The 13,991-nt window shown below is 39.1% G+C and overlaps 4 protein-coding genes and 2 long non-coding RNA genes across 12 annotated transcripts in view; 3 read left to right on the plus strand and 3 right to left on the minus strand.

Annotated features, from left to right (window-relative positions):
• On the plus strand, positions 1-4,206 carry LOC130688307 (ATP-dependent DNA helicase Q5-like). 2 transcript variants are annotated; one of them, XM_057511282.2, is made up of 12 exons: positions 1-173; positions 260-453; positions 531-655; positions 713-877; positions 940-1,116; positions 1,185-1,367; positions 1,450-1,667; positions 1,727-1,972; positions 2,029-2,229; positions 2,290-2,500; positions 2,571-3,990; positions 4,056-4,206. In XM_057511282.2, the coding sequence occupies exons 2-12, from the start codon at positions 345-347 to the stop codon at positions 4,136-4,138; spliced, it is 3,138 nt and encodes a 1,045-aa protein (XP_057367265.1). In that variant the 5' UTR covers positions 1-173; positions 260-344; the 3' UTR covers positions 4,139-4,206. The 2 variants fall into 2 exon arrangements, with proteins under 2 accessions (XP_057367265.1, XP_057367266.1); XM_057511283.1 differs by lacking the exon at positions 1-173 and having other exon boundaries at positions 181-453.
• The window catches only part of LOC130688324 (palmitoyltransferase ZDHHC15B-like), a 24,105-nt gene continuing 14,242 nt past the window's right edge, over positions 4,129-13,991 (minus strand). Inside the window, exons 1-10 of one of the 3 annotated variants that reach the window (XM_057511307.2) lie at positions 6,363-6,646; positions 6,265-6,291; positions 6,101-6,195; positions 5,915-6,035; positions 5,623-5,849; positions 5,427-5,556; positions 5,244-5,370; positions 4,733-4,900; positions 4,487-4,617; positions 4,129-4,408 (exon numbers count right to left, since the gene is read on the minus strand). In XM_057511307.2, coding sequence (XP_057367290.1) covers positions 4,371-4,408; positions 4,487-4,617; positions 4,733-4,900; positions 5,244-5,370; positions 5,427-5,556; positions 5,623-5,849; positions 5,915-6,035; positions 6,101-6,195; positions 6,265-6,291; positions 6,363-6,492 — 1,194 coding nt within the window. In that variant the 5' untranslated portion in view covers positions 6,493-6,646 and the 3' untranslated portion in view covers positions 4,129-4,370. Of the gene's footprint in view, positions 4,409-4,486; positions 4,618-4,732; positions 4,901-5,243; positions 5,371-5,426; positions 5,557-5,622; positions 5,850-5,914; positions 6,036-6,100; positions 6,196-6,264; positions 6,292-6,362; positions 6,647-13,991 lie in introns of those variants that run through there. The other 2 variants (XM_057511308.2, XM_059496970.1) reach the window with 2 other exon arrangements.
• Positions 7,084-9,980, minus strand: LOC130688311 (medium-chain acyl-CoA ligase ACSF2, mitochondrial-like). Of its 2 annotated transcripts, none has more exons than XM_057511291.2 (13): positions 9,820-9,980; positions 9,523-9,700; positions 9,338-9,466; positions 9,031-9,278; positions 8,848-8,965; positions 8,672-8,767; positions 8,460-8,608; positions 8,208-8,376; positions 8,031-8,138; positions 7,826-7,974; positions 7,619-7,760; positions 7,435-7,545; positions 7,084-7,361 (listed from the first exon to the last, which is right to left on the minus strand). In XM_057511291.2, the coding sequence occupies exons 1-13, from the start codon at positions 9,939-9,941 to the stop codon at positions 7,242-7,244; spliced, it is 1,839 nt and encodes a 612-aa protein (XP_057367274.1). In that variant the 5' UTR covers positions 9,942-9,980; the 3' UTR covers positions 7,084-7,241. The 2 variants fall into 2 exon arrangements, with proteins under 2 accessions (XP_057367274.1, XP_057367273.1); XM_057511290.2 differs by having other exon boundaries at positions 7,088-7,361; positions 9,523-9,709.
• On the plus strand, positions 8,528-10,477 carry LOC130688349 (uncharacterized). Its single transcript, XR_009000424.1, has 3 exons — positions 8,528-8,650; positions 10,217-10,332; positions 10,400-10,477. It is a non-coding gene; the product is annotated as an uncharacterized LOC130688349 (long non-coding RNA).
• LOC130688310 (medium-chain acyl-CoA ligase ACSF2, mitochondrial-like) lies at positions 10,425-13,223 on the minus strand. Its single transcript, XM_057511289.2, has 13 exons — positions 13,088-13,223; positions 12,790-12,976; positions 12,601-12,729; positions 12,288-12,538; positions 12,100-12,217; positions 11,912-12,007; positions 11,704-11,852; positions 11,480-11,648; positions 11,305-11,412; positions 11,098-11,249; positions 10,892-11,033; positions 10,685-10,795; positions 10,425-10,617 (listed from the first exon to the last, which is right to left on the minus strand). Exons 1-13 carry the CDS (start codon positions 13,204-13,206, stop codon positions 10,492-10,494), a joined length of 1,857 nt encoding a protein of 618 aa, XP_057367272.1. The 5' UTR covers positions 13,207-13,223; the 3' UTR covers positions 10,425-10,491.
• LOC130688343 (uncharacterized) overlaps positions 11,222-13,991 on the plus strand; it is a 3,391-nt gene continuing 621 nt past the window's right edge. Inside the window, exons 1-8 of one of the 3 annotated variants that reach the window (XR_009000415.2) lie at positions 11,222-11,459; positions 11,548-11,661; positions 11,738-12,227; positions 12,329-12,517; positions 12,572-12,895; positions 12,968-13,060; positions 13,126-13,240; positions 13,860-13,976. This is a non-coding gene — a long non-coding RNA (uncharacterized LOC130688343). The remainder of the gene's footprint in view (positions 11,460-11,547; positions 11,662-11,737; positions 12,228-12,328; positions 12,518-12,571; positions 12,896-12,967; positions 13,061-13,125; positions 13,241-13,859; positions 13,977-13,991) is intronic. The other 2 variants (XR_009421806.1, XR_009421805.1) reach the window with 2 other exon arrangements.

A 13,991-nucleotide genomic window follows, 5' to 3' on the forward strand; every position in this document is an offset into this window, starting at 1 on the left:
AATTGACATGTATTAATTGTTTGTATGCTAGACGTAAAAGCTAAGAAATTCCGCATAATTTTTTAACCCAAACATCTAGCAGACGAGAATTTCCCTTGCGGAATCCAAACAGCAGCATGGGAAACACTGCTGGCCGACTTAGGATTTCTTTTGGATCAAATTTAGAACGCTCGGTATGAAATCCTATTGCCCATATTCACCATTATACTGATTGAGAATTAAAGAATGTAAATCGTATTCTTTATTTTCACGTCCCAAGTCTACCTCCCAGCCTCAAGAGGAAAGCACTGGGACGACGTAAACAACGTTCATAATAGTCTAAAACTGCTCAGTACTTAGTAGCCATGGGAAACGATACTTTAGAGACTGTCCATAAAACTCTCGAGGAAAAATTTGGTCACACTGAGTTTAAGAGTACCCTTCAAAAAGATGCAGTGTTGGCTGCTATCGAAGGTATGTAGTTAATTCATATTAATTGTGACATTTTTGTTTACCTGTAAGAATATTTAAAATTTCTGATTTATTTTCAGGGTCGTGTGATGTTTTTGTATCAATGCCGACTGGTTCAGGAAAATCACTTTGCTACCAGCTCCCTGCTGTGATAAAAGAAAGATGTGTTGCTGTAGTTGTATCACCCTTATTAGCATTGATAACAGTATTCATTTCTTTAGATTTATTTAAAAATTACCAATTAACATTTTTCCATTTCCAGGACCAAATTGAACATTTAGTGAAAAGGAAGATTGTAGCAGAGACTATCAACTCCAAAATGTTAGTGGATGATAGGAATAGGGTCTGCAATGATTTGAAAACCAAGTGCCCTAATACTCAGCTCTTATACATTACTCCTGAGCAAGCTGCTACTAGTAGTTTTCAGGTAAATAAGATATTTTGGGCTGTTAAAATTACAAATAATAAAACTTGTGTTTCTTTACATAGGAAATATTAGCTCATTTACATAAACATAAGCAGCTTTCATATTTTGTTGTTGATGAAGCACATTGTGTAAGTCAATGGGGCCATGACTTTAGACCTGATTATCTAAAATTGGGGTCACTGAGAAAAAAATATATGGATATCCCTTGCATCGCGCTTACAGCCACTGCAACAGCCCAGGTAATAATGCAATTAAGCAGCCTGCATTAACACGGCCATATTTTAGAAAGAATTTATTTTTTCTGTAGGTAGAAAAAGACATTTACGAGCAACTCTCTCTCAGAGCCCCTGTAGCTCGTTTCAAGACTTCCTGTTTTCGGCCAAATTTGTTTTACGACGTCGTATTCCAGAATACGTCACCCGACCCGGAAACAGATCTTGCTCTTTACGCGTCCGAATGGCTGGGAGATGATTGGGATAGTCAACCTTTAGTGAGTAATCTGTCTCGCTGTTTAATTATCTTAAACGTTTAGTTTTTTCAGCAAATTTACTATGGTTTTTTTTTTATTACAGAAAACGCGACCTTGTGGAATCATTTACTGTCGGACACGAGAAACTACTTTTACCCTGGCTGAAATGCTTACGACCAAGGGTGTTCCTACGAAAGCTTATCACGCTGGTTTGAAAGACAAAGAGCGTGCAGCCGTCCAAGACGACTGGATGACAGGAAAGATTCCTGTCATTACAGCCACAATCAGCTTCGGTATGGGAGTAGATAAGGCATCAGTAAGGTAAGACTTTAAATCAGCTATTTTACCTTCTCATATTTTAACCGCTGGAGTCTTCGTAGGTTTGTTGCGCATTGGTGTATGCCACAGAGCGTTGCTGGTTACTATCAAGAATCCGGAAGAGCTGGCCGCGACGGAAAACCTGCCGGCTGTAGGATCTTCTATTCTCGTAAAGAACGTAACTCTGTGGAATATCTTCTGAAACAAGACATGGCTAAGAAATCGAAAAAAGGGAAAAAATACGAAAAACAAGCACAGCTTGCCATGAAAAGCTATGAAGCAATGGTTCGCTATTGCGAAACCCCCCAGTAAGAACTATGACACACTGTCCATACTTTGTTTCAAGTTGTATATCTTGCTACAGGTGCCGTCATGGGGTTTTCTCCGCGTATTTTGGTGACAAACCACCAGATTGCAAGAAAAAGTGTGATTTCTGCCAAGATCCTAAGGGTACTGAACAAAAAACTCAAGCCTTCTTCTCTTCTGACGTTGGGAAAATTCCGGCCCTTAACTTGTTCGACGACGACAGTGATTTATACGGCGGTGGGCGACGCGGACAGGAGAAGTAACTAGTTTAACCTTGTGCTTTCGGAATCAATCAAATAATAAAATTTTGAACATATAGGGAAGCGGATTACTATCGCAAAAACAAAGAAGACAGTGGAACAAAGAAAGACAAAAATTCTTTAATTGCGAAACAGTTTTCGATTCGCCGAGGGAGTGGCGGTAGTGACGAGGCACCTCAAATTACGCCCGAAGAACTTGAAGCTATTCGGAAATCCGTCTTAACAGCTGCGGAATCTACCTCAATCAAAATAGCGGGTTTGAAGATCACTGTAAGTTGAGTTAGTAGTCATTTAATAGCATTTCCCACTTACTTAAAAAAATGTTTTCGTGTTTCATAAGAGTCGCGAAAGCTATTTCAAGCTGTTGCAAGAGGCATTATGGAAAAACTACGTCCAAGCCCGAAAAGTTGAACCCGATCTGCCAAATCTCAGTGAAGATGAAATAACGCTCCGTGCATTAGAAATCGAGTACGCGGTTTTCTCGGCCACGACGGTTATAACAATATATCGCCGTAAAATGGCATTGCTCACAAGCGAGATTAAAAAGGAAACTGACAAGTCTAACTTGTATGTGCATGCACCTGACTCGGCTGTTACAGTTTCCGGGGCTTCCTCTGATCTGGATACAGAAAACAGTAGTTCCAGTTTCGTCAAAGCTTCCGAAATAATGTTAGCAACTCCAGCTGATGATAAACCTATAAAAGCTGAAGTTGTGCAAGACTCCACAGTTCAAACTCCTGCCTCGCCGGTGGGATCGAGTTTATTTGGGAAGAAACGGGTCTCGAGACTCGTAGCAAGTGAGAATGGAATTGTTCCGTTCTCCACGCTGCCTCCTCCACCGAAACCTTCAAACTCGGAGTCAGACCTTATAGCGAGAGCTAAAGAAGTGGAAGCACGGCTGTCGACCCAATTAAGCTTTATGAGCAAATCTACAGGCGCAGATTTGACTGTAAAGCAACCAGATTCAACAAGCGGCCAAGATCGTTCGAATAAATCAAGAAATGGGTCGGGCAAGGAGTCACCGAAAATCTCTTCAAAACGAACCTCTCACAAGTCTTCCAAACGCTCGCTTGAGAGCCAAACTAGCCTAGACCGCTTTTTTACCTCCAAGAAGCAAAGATTGGAGTCGCAACCAGATAATTCGGAAATTGACACGATATCAACGGAAATAAAAACAGAAAAACAAACAATTCAGCCTTCCACCGAATCGCCCAAAAAGGAGAAACACAGCCATCGGCATGAAAAGCCAATTAAGCATGAGTCTGGCGTTACACCTTCTAAAATTGAAAAGCCTACAAATAGTAGGACCGATGAAAAAATGAAACCGTCCTCGAAAGACGACCAAGAAATAAGTTCGTCACTCACTCCTGTTGAGAAAGCGGAGAAGCCAAAAGGCATGAGCAGCTCTGCGGAGAAGTCAAGAGGTAGCAGCGCTTCTGCAGTAAAGTCAAAAAGTAGCAGCGGCTCTGCCGAGAAGCCAAAGAGTAGCAGCGGTTCTGCAGAAAAGTCCAAAAGTGGCAGCGGTTCTACAGATAAGCCAAAAAGCAGCAGCGGCTGTGCGGAAAAGTCAAAAAGCGGTTCTGCGGAGAAAAAGAAAAGTACGTCTTCTCCAGACAAGAGCAAGCAAGATATAGCCAACTTGGTAATCCGATGCCTTATGCCTCACTATGCTGAGAAAAAAATCAGTTCACGCGACCTGTTTAAGGCATTGGCTCGTCATTTGTCGCACGTAGTACGCAGTCTGAATCCGCCGTTGACAAGTAAACTAATGTTTCTTAAACAATTTTAACCTACGTGTCTAAATTTTTACAATTATCTTCAACAGGTGAAGCTGGTGTAAAAGAGTTTATTGAAAAATTCTTCCAAGAACGAGGCGGAAAGATTAATTCAGAAGAGGATTTTAAGTAATACTTTAATTGGGTTGTAATATTTATCTACATCACGCATACACACACATACACAAAAGAAAGCAGGAACGGAATCATTGACAAACTGAAATTGCACGTATGAACGCGTGAAGCCGTCGAAAGTCGGACAGGAAAAAACGCCATGATGTATTTCTCCCAATCAAAACACAAATCAAGCTCGTGTATGATGGGATGAGAGAAAAAAACCGCCACATTCCATTACAAAAGAATCTTTAAGCTGTTTGAACTAGAGGATCCAAGTTCACTACATCTGATAAAGGAATGAGAACAATGAGTATTTTAAATCATGTTGTAAAATTTTGAGGTGATATAGGTTCTGCAATCTTACGATAAGGATTATTTTCGAGACGCGTGTTTTCGGCGCCACCTTCCTCTATCCAGCGTTGGCTTCTCACACCCAACAGCGAGTCCTCATCTTCATCCATATGTCGTTGTGGGAAAGTTACTCCGTCACCCATGCTAAAAGGCAAAGGTAAAGAATTTTGAGTAATCCCAAATTACGAATTAGATATAGAACTCAAGAAATTAAAGGCGGGAACAACAAGCATGAAAACAAAAATAGTGAAAAGCGTACTTCACAGCTATCTCCGTCGTGCGCTGAGGGTCGGGATTATGAGAAGATAAGGTGTGAACAGTAGCAAGAGGAGAGCTATCTTCCATAGAACTGTAGATTGTGGTGGGCGTGGAAGCTACTATAGGCGTGGCCAGGTGACAACTTTTATAAATAATGCCATCGCCCAAACTAAAAATTTTTAATAAAAAGATGGAATAAAAGAAAAGCAAACAGTAGCCAAATAAGATAAACAAAACAATAAGCAACTCTAACCAAATCGCCCGCTTTATCTACAGGGAAAACAGATCTACTCTCATACTAGGTAATCCCTGATTAAACATATATGTACGACACAGCCTTTCTCCAAAATTAGAAACACGAAGAATCTAATTCCACGCACAACATGGACTACAGAACGAAAACGATAAAAACATATAATAACGTAACAAACATTTAAAAAGCATCTGTTCCCAGATCTGCGGAATTTAAGTACGTAAAGCCAAGCGTTAAAAGAGAAAAGTTTGACATATACCTTGTAAATATTGGTAGAAGCCAATATGATTTTCTGTCACCGAATACTTCGACGAAGTTGTTATACTTTCCTAGGTTGAAACCGTCCTTATCAGGGCCACTTCGGAATATGGGCGCACGGAACGCCTCTGAAAAAGTAATAATTAGTCAACGTTCATTGTAAACGGGGCTGAAAACAACCTACCGAGTGTTGATCGATTGTGCAATACAAGGTAGATATGATAGCCCCAAAGGGAAACCAACGAAATAGAAAACATTATCGATACGAAGAAAAGAAACAGAACGTGGAATCTACCAGTGCCCGAAATTTCGTTCTAGAAATAAAAAAAAGAATTTAAAATGGAAATATCGTTTCCATGACCATTTATGGCAAGTATTACCGGTACTTTCCAGAACTGAATGAAGTAGGGCAGCGAGGTAAATGCAACGAAAATACAGTAGATGAATGCATAGCCCAAGAACAGGATGAAGAATTTATAATTAGTGAATCCAACACAGTTGTTCACCCATGGACAATGATGATCCATTTTTGTAACGCAAACACCACAAACGCTGCAATGGTGGCAACGATCTGGTTTGATATGAACGCATTTTTCACAATACCTTGCTAACAAATATTTGGGCACTGTTATTTTCATAAGATCTACTCACTTATAACCAGAATGAACTTACGTCCAATTGGTGTTCTTGTCAAGGCAGGCAAATTTCTTGCAATTTGTTCAAGAATTTGCTGATGTGCTTCTAAACCTTCCGCTTGTTCGAACCTTTCGAGGTCTGCAGCTGACAGCCTGAACTATTTATTAATGATAAATTTGAGTAAATGTTTTTTATTTCAGCATAGTGGGACATAGTAATTACCTGTTTTGGAACTGTCCCAACTGGCGAAAAAATCGTTTGCCAGTAGGACCAACTGAGCATCACCAAGAGTACATGATATATCACAAGGTAAAAAACTGGGAAAAAAGAAGTGAAATTTATTGCATGTATATGAGAAAGTCTGTAATGTCTGATTAAATTATTACCTTGCTGGATAACAGATGCAGAAAAATCTGTATTTAAAAAAATCAGCGAAAATTTTAATTTACTAAATAAGTTCCCAGACGTTTAAGAGTGTACTTACTGAAGCAAAGTTGAACAACGTACGCGTAGTAACTCCATACTATGACAGTAACTATAAAAACAACCGGAATCCATTTTAGGGCATTACCACACGCCACACAACTATTGACGAACTTGTTCACTCCAGCCATTTCTTGCGAATTCTAATACTAATACAAATGCTTATAGATGAAAAACGTGATGAAGGTGGACACATTGATATCAATATTTTCCAGTTAATGAATACAAACAGAAAACTGACAGTTCATTTTGGTGCTCCTCCAACACTAGACTCAATAATACATGCAAGAAATCCGCATAGTTGCCAGATGACAATCAAACGAAATACGCTCTATGAACACGAAATTTCATAAGGTGTCTGCAATGCGAGCTCACAGCCTCACACCTGTGTCTCTGTCCCGTAAGGGAGGTTATTCTAAGGTCGCAGTCCTTTGGATGATGAAAAGAATTAAAATGGTTGTTAACCTGTTAGAAAACTGTTAAATCACCATTTCGATGTGATTTTCGAAGGATACGCTGGTTGTAGCGAGCGATGTTTGGGATTCAGGACGATTGTGAATAACACCCCTTACCTGACTCGCGGATACTTTTTCGTTTGAACACGTGGTTTGAAATATGTTTTCTGTGTGCTTCATGGTTAGTTAACCAATAGTCTTTATTAAGTTTCTTTCGTTTATTCCTAGCTGTGTCACTAAATTGTAAGCCTTAACGTCTGAATAATCGTAAGTGAAAATTATCAAAAAGTAAGTTATTGCCGTGTTTCTGTCGTATGCTTGACAATTCAGTAAATTATTAAGGCGATCGATGATAATGTTATTATTTATGAAGATAGCGTTTTAACCTCTGTACCATTGTTTTAGATTGCACATTTTTCCTAGAATTAAAGACCCAGCTCTTTAATGGAAATGTCTTTCATGATAAACTTCTGCACTTTTCCAGTCACAGTGAGGGGAAATTTGTCCTTAAACACCCAGTATCGAGGAATTTTGAAATAGGCCATCTATGTTTCATACAGAAGGTGTGATAATTTAGCTGTTATACAAAATTTAACAATTAAATAAGTCAATATTTACCCTTTCAGAACAAAAATTCTTCAGTTCAAGAGGATCTGCAGTAGCTTGGGATTTGAGTCGAACCCAAGCACAAATTTCTTCACCTAGTCTTTCATCAGGCACCCCTATAACCTAACTCATTAAAAATCGAGCAAGCAGAGGTAAGATTTCAACATCATATTGTCTCGGGGTAGAATTTGCTAACCTGTGCCTCCTGGATGGAAGGGTGGGTGTGAAGGATCTCTTCAATTTCGCGTGGATAAACGTTCTCTCCTCCACGTATAATCATATCCTTAATCCTTCCAACAATTTTACCATAGCCATTCTCATCGAGTACTCCTATATCTCTAGAATCGTCCAAAAAAAATATCAGTTAAAAATGGCGCATCTTTTGTGCAAAAATTGCTTATACCCGGAGTGTATCCACCCGTCCTTGATAACTTCGTCAGTCTTGTCTTGTTGATTCCAATACCCTAACATAGTATTGTAGCCTCTTGTACAGATTTCTCCTGGGGTGTTAAGAGGCAGGATCTCATTTGTGTGTGGATCGACGATTTTCACCTTAAAATAGAATTCATATTGGTCAAGTTAATTGGACGTTAGAACTTGCATTTTACTTCGACGTGTTCGCAAGGGTAACCAACTGTAGAACAGCGCAATTCGAAACTGTCCGTAGGTAATGTCATGAATGTCGTCGGGCTGCATTCCGTCATTCCATATAAAATCTTTGTAAAACTATCGTCATTAATAATTATTCTGAAACACTGAAGCATAAATTTTTTAAAATTAGGTACCGCAAAATCCTTCATGTTTAAGTCAGCTACGGTTCCTTTGGCTATTTCTTCTGGACATGGTGCTCCAGCCATAATACCAGTATACAGGCTTTTTAGATCGTATTCTTTTAAATTATGGAGATTGAGGACGTCGACAAACATTGTAGGGGTGCCATACAAGGCTGTACATCTTGGTTGTTTGTTTTTTCCCAATTAAAAAATATATATTAATTTATAAAATAATAATGTTGTTTGATTTTCAGGAATACCAACTTTTCGTTATGGATTGCTTTGACTGCTTCCTTTGCGCTAAAGACAGAACTTGGAAAAACGCAAGTTGCCCCATGTGAAGCTGCAGTTAATACGCCAACCACACATCCAGCGCAATGGTACAGTGGGACAGGGATGCAAATCGTTTGGAACTGAATTCAACATAATCTTGTTCCAGTTAACAAGTTTTTCTGGTAAATATAAATTTTTTTTACTTTTTTGTCATAGCCTAATCTCAGTCCGACAAAATAAGAATTGTTTACAATATTGTGATGGGAAAGTGTTGCTCCTTTTGGGTTTCCTGTTGTTCCCTTGTGCAACAAGAATGAATCTTCCCAAGTAAACAAACAAAGCGTATCTATTTGAAAGCCAAGAGGCGATAAAAGCTTACCGAAGTGAATTGGATGTTAGCAGCTTCATCAACCTGAATTTTTCGTTGAAGGTTGTGGACTTCAGCGATCTGAGCTGGATTCGCCATGTTCATCAAATCTTGCCAAATTATTGCCCCACTAGGAACAAGCAAATTGTGATTCGTTTACTAGGCCCATTTGCCCATTATTTGTTGAAAATTGACCTGTATTGGGGTTCATCCGATAGTATAACTACTCGTTCAAGGCTTGGTACCGCAGCGCTAGTAACGTGGATTTCATCACTGGAAACGTTATCAGTGGCACCTTGTCGTTCCAGTTGCGGAACCAACTTGCTTAAGATATTTATGAGGTCCGTGTTACGAAAAGTTTTTGCCGCTACCAACGCTTTAACTTCAACTTTTTCTAGCGCGTAACGTAGTTCTGCAGCTTGATATGCGGGATTCACGTTCACCTGGGATTTTCCAAAAGAATTATACTTAGGTCAGGAAAAGGGTAAAATTGCGCATTTACAAGAATCAGTCCTGCTCTTGCTGCTGCCCATTGCGTTAATAGCCATTCATAAGAATTAGGACCCCAGATACCGATCCGATCGCCACGTTTCAATCCTAATGAGCGTAGTCCAGCCGCTATTTTATCGGCCTTAAAAATAATAATGATTTCCAATCTTTTTTCATATTCAAAGAACATGATCCTACTTCAATCAGCACTTGATGAAATGTCTTTCTTATGTTTTGATGAACAAAAACAGCAGCTGTTCGGTCTCCAAATCGGTCCGCAGCTTGCTGAAGCAACTGGCCCAAGGTTAGCCTAAGCAAAGGAATATGGCGTGGCCCACTCAAATAGCTTGTTTTGAGTTTTTCATTTTGCTGGCGGCTGGATGTCCTTGGAGTTAAGGGCAAAGTCAGTTCCCAATACGTATTAGAACTCTTTGGAATCGTTTGTTTTCCATCAATAGCTAAACTTGGGTCGGGATTAAAAGCTTTTACGCGTACCTTTCATTTGTGTAGATAGATCTACGTTTATTTCCATCCAATCCAATCCTTAAAGGAATTGAACTTGTTGTTTTTCTTAAAGAGATAAACCTCTCACTGCCACGAAGATAACCCGTCAACATGACGTACTCGGTGACTGCGTTAGCAGCAACTGGTTGGATTTCATGTTTACAAACAGCTTTTCCCAACGTTCAGCCATACTAACAGTATGGTTTTGCAACTTTTATTCTTAAATGCCTGTGCTGGTAGCACTTGGTGGTAGTTGCTTAACCTTAGGCCGCAGCGACACTTTCGTGAATATAGCGTTTGAATTTTGTATATGAAATCGCTAAGTTGTTAAGTCCAGCTATTTTCTGATACTTAATCTTCTTTTGTTTTATGCTTTGTATTTAAATAGATGCCTAAATATGGGAAAAAGAGATTTATTTGCAAGGAAAGCAGAAACAAGGACGGGCCGCATCCTGGATCAAAAAACATTTTCCGATTTTATTGGTTCGGGAGGGACCAAGTAGGGTAAAAGATTGAAGGCAAAAGTATTCCTTTTCTCGCTAAATAACTCAATATATATATATTTTTTTAGGTTTCGTCATAATATATAAAAAATCCTTGGGAACAATTTAACGTGACAATATGACAAACCAGAAAATTCTTTGTACCTGTAAGGTCTACCTTTTAATTTTTAAGATTTAATTCTTTTATAGAAATCTCTCTCATAACAAATTTTTGTACTTTTCCAGTCACAGTGAGGGGAAATTCCTTTTTAAACATCCAATATCTAGGAACTTTGAAATAGGCCATCTATCATTTTCAACATAAGTATTTGTATAAACTTGTGATACAATATCAGGAGGTAATTAATTATTACCCTTTCTGCACAGAAGTTCTTCAATTCGATAGCATCCGACTTCGTCTGGGATTTGCAACGGATCCAGACGCAGATTTCTTCCCCCAGTCTTTCGTCAGGAACTCCTACAACCTAGTTCATAAAAAAAGAGCCAACACAGGTAAAAATTCACATTATCGATATTTATGTAAGGCTGGACAAGATACTTGTACGAGACACTTTGTTTACCTGTGCCTCTTGGACTGAAGGGTGGGTGTGAAGGATTTCCTCAATTTCGCGTGGATAAACATTCTCTCCTCCACGTATGATCATATCCTTAATCCTTCCAACAATTTTACCGTAACCATTCTCGTCAAGAAGTCCTATATCTCTAATTTTGTCCAAAACAATCAGTTAAACGAGGAAATTGTTATGCCAAAAATGGCAACCCACACCCGGATCTTATCCATCCGTCCTCGCTGATAATTTCTTTAGTCTGGTCTGGTTGATTCCAATAACCTAACATAGTATTGTACCCTCTTGTACAGATTTCCCCTGGAGTGTTGATAGGCAGGATTTCATTCGTGGCTGGATCGACGACTTTCACCTTTTGATTTTAATCGTTATCTATGAAGCGAATTGGATGTGAAGCAGCATATTACCTCGACGTGTTCGCAGGGATAGCCAACAGTGGAACAGCGTACTTCAAAATTATCTGTCGGTAACGTCACAAACGTACCTGGACTGCATTCCGTCATTCCGTACAAAATCTGTGTGGAATATTTCAGCCATTAGTCTTCATCTACGACAAATCGATGTAGGTATTTAATAAGACACCGCAAAATCCTTCATATTTAAATCATTTATAGCTCCTTTGGCTATTTCTTCCGGACATGGTGCACCAGCCATAATACCTGTGGACAGGCTTTTCAGGTCGTATTGTTTCAAATCCGGCAGGCTTAGGATGTCGACAAACATGGTCGGTGTACCATACAGAGATGTACATCTACAATGAAATAGTATGTTGTTATTCTGCCTTTTCTTATTATTAAATTTGCAACCTCTCATAATGGACTGCTTTGACTGCCTCTCTAGCGCTGAAGACAGGACTAGGGAAAACACAAGTAGCCCCATGTGAAGCAGCAGCCAGTACCCCGAGACCGCACCCAAAACAATGATAGAGTGGAACCGGAACACAGATGGTATGCGGCTGATGAAGGAAGCTATGGATTAAAGATGACTGTTAATCAGTCTCGTAAGCATTTGTACCTTTTGGTGATATCCGATTCTCATTCCAACAAGGTAGGAATTATTGACAATGTTTAAATGGGAAAGCGTTGCTCCTTTAGGATTTCCAGTCGTTCCCTTACATAGAAAAGGAGGAATTTATTAAATTAAACCTGTCCAACATGGTAATTCATAGCAGCCAAAATGGTAAACAAAATACGATGGCCTACCGATGTGAACTGAATGTTAGCCGCCTCATCCACCTGAATCTTTCGCTGAGTATTATGAACTTCAGCTATCAGAGCTGGAGTGGCCAAATCCATCAAATCCTTCCATCGTAAAACTCCTCTATAAACAGGTTAATTATGATTCATTATATTTTACGTAATTCAGAATGTGGTAACAACTTATCAATAACCTATTTTGTAACTGATCTGACATAACAATCACTCTCTTTAGAGTAGGTACCAGGGGACTTGACATCACTAATTCATCGCTAAGTCTTTGTTGATCACTGGTGCAGGATGTATCGAGCTCCGGAATTATCTGACGTAAGATGTCCATGAGATTCGTTTTTCGGAAGGTCTTAGCCACAACCAAGGCTTTGACTCCAACTTTATTTAATGCATACTGTAGTTCTGCAGCCTGGTAAGCCGGATTTATATTCACCTGAAAGTTAACGAAAATGTTATATTATTATAGATTCAACAAAATGAAATACGAAGGGTTACAAGAATTAATCCTGATCTTGCTGCCGCCCATTGCGTCAAAACCCATTCATAGGAATTGGGGCCCCAAATTCCAATTCGATCTCCTCGTTTTAAGCCCAAAGATAATAGTCCGGCAGCTGCCTTATCTGCCTGAAATGTAAAACCTTTTTACTTATTTCGGGTCCAGTTCAAATTTTCTACTATGCTTACATCAGTCAGCACTTGATGGAACGTTGTTCTGATGTCTTGGTGAACAAACACAGCAGCTGTTCGATCTCCAAAGCGATCCGCAGCTTGTTGCAACAGTTGACCCAAGGTTAGCCTGAGCAAAGGCACATCTTGTGGCCCAATCAAATAACTGGTTTTAAGTTTTTCTTTTATTTGACAGCCGAATACCCTTGGGAACAAAAATGCAAAGTCGTCTGCGTTGTTAACAACATTCCCCAGATTATTGACACCTAAAGGAAGTGAACGTATAATAGTATGGAATTTTAATTGAAGAACAAACCTTGATGTGAAGTAAGATCTAATATGATTTCTTTTCAGTTGCAGACGCAAAATGTTGGATCGGCCCAGTTTTATCACCTCGAACATTACCATACTATTTGCATTACCACACGTAATCATGGTGTTCCAGTAGGACAGCTTTGCAGCTACTATAGTGAGTTGTAAAAAATATATAAAATGTGTTTACTATCTTATATTCTAAGCCCCTCCTCAGAGCTGTTATCTGGCACTGCTTATCAGAACCCACGCTCGCACATATTGATTTCAGTGGTGTTCAAACAAGCCAAAGTTCATATTTTCCTTCCATTTAAGTGGAAATTCTCAGATGCCAAGATCATGCGGAGTATAGGATTCTGGCATCTGGGCATGTCCGGTTCAAAGTTAGATGGGGTTTTTTTCCAGTAAATTCCGCTCCCCAGTTCAAGCGTTGAATTATGTATGGAATGCGGTAGATTCATTGTCGGTTAAAACATCAAATAATAAGCTTATCAGTACGTAAAGGAAATATCTATGCTACCAAAAACGAAGAAAACAGTGCCTTTTACCTATAAGAAAGTTCGACACTGAATGGATTTTGATTCTAATTTCTCAATTGAACTAGCTTAAAATAAAGAATAGAAAATGATAACTTAAGATTCGAAATACCGTTAAAATCAATATATGAAAACATGAGTACTGGTAAGCAGCGCTGGGTTTGGTGGAGGAGGTGTTTGGAATGCTTTGTAATAGATGTATGTCTGTTAATTTTTTTTTTTTTTTAATTGCTAAAATAGTTTCAAAACTTGCTAGAACATTGTGTGTTGTCATGCAAACAGTATGGTACTCTGTGACATGAAGGAAGTGCCATGTATTAAAACAAAGAATCCAATCAGATCTCTTATTGTAACAAGGTTAGTTCTGCATTC

The sequence above is a fragment of the Daphnia carinata genome, chromosome 9, assembly GCF_022539665.2.
Source record: "Daphnia carinata strain CSIRO-1 chromosome 9, CSIRO_AGI_Dcar_HiC_V3, whole genome shotgun sequence".
Taxonomy (NCBI): domain Eukaryota; kingdom Metazoa; phylum Arthropoda; class Branchiopoda; order Diplostraca; family Daphniidae; genus Daphnia; species Daphnia carinata.

Excerpts from the sequence above, each read along its gene's own strand:
- LOC130688307 (XM_057511282.2), top strand. The coding sequence starts at position 345 with ATGGGAAACGATACTTTAGAGACTGTCCATAAAACTCTCGAGGAAAAA. Across the intron at positions 1,973-2,028 it reads CGCTATTGCGAAACCCCCCA|GTGCCGTCATGGGGTTTTCT; the intron begins GTAAGAACTATG and ends ATCTTGCTACAG. Across the intron at positions 3,991-4,055 it reads TCTGAATCCGCCGTTGACAA|GTGAAGCTGGTGTAAAAGAG; the intron begins GTAAACTAATGT and ends TATCTTCAACAG.
- LOC130688310 (XM_057511289.2), bottom strand. The coding sequence starts at position 13,206 with ATGATTACGTGTGGTAATGCAAATAGTATGGTAATGTTCGAGGTGATA. Across the intron at positions 12,218-12,287 it reads TCAGATCAGTTACAAAATAG|AGGAGTTTTACGATGGAAGG; the intron begins GTTATTGATAAG and ends ACCTGTTTATAG. Across the intron at positions 12,008-12,099 it reads CTAACATTCAGTTCACATCG|GGAACGACTGGAAATCCTAA; the intron begins GTAGGCCATCGT and ends TTTCTATGTAAG.
- LOC130688311 (XM_057511290.2), bottom strand. The coding sequence starts at position 9,941 with ATGTTGACGGGTTATCTTCGTGGCAGTGAGAGGTTTATCTCTTTAAGA. Across the intron at positions 8,768-8,847 it reads CTAACATCCAATTCACTTCG|GGAACAACAGGAAACCCAAA; the intron begins GTAAGCTTTTAT and ends TTGTTGCACAAG. Across the intron at positions 8,609-8,671 it reads GATTAGGCTATGACAAAAAA|TTCCAAACGATTTGCATCCC; the intron begins GTAAAAAAAATT and ends TGTTGAATTCAG.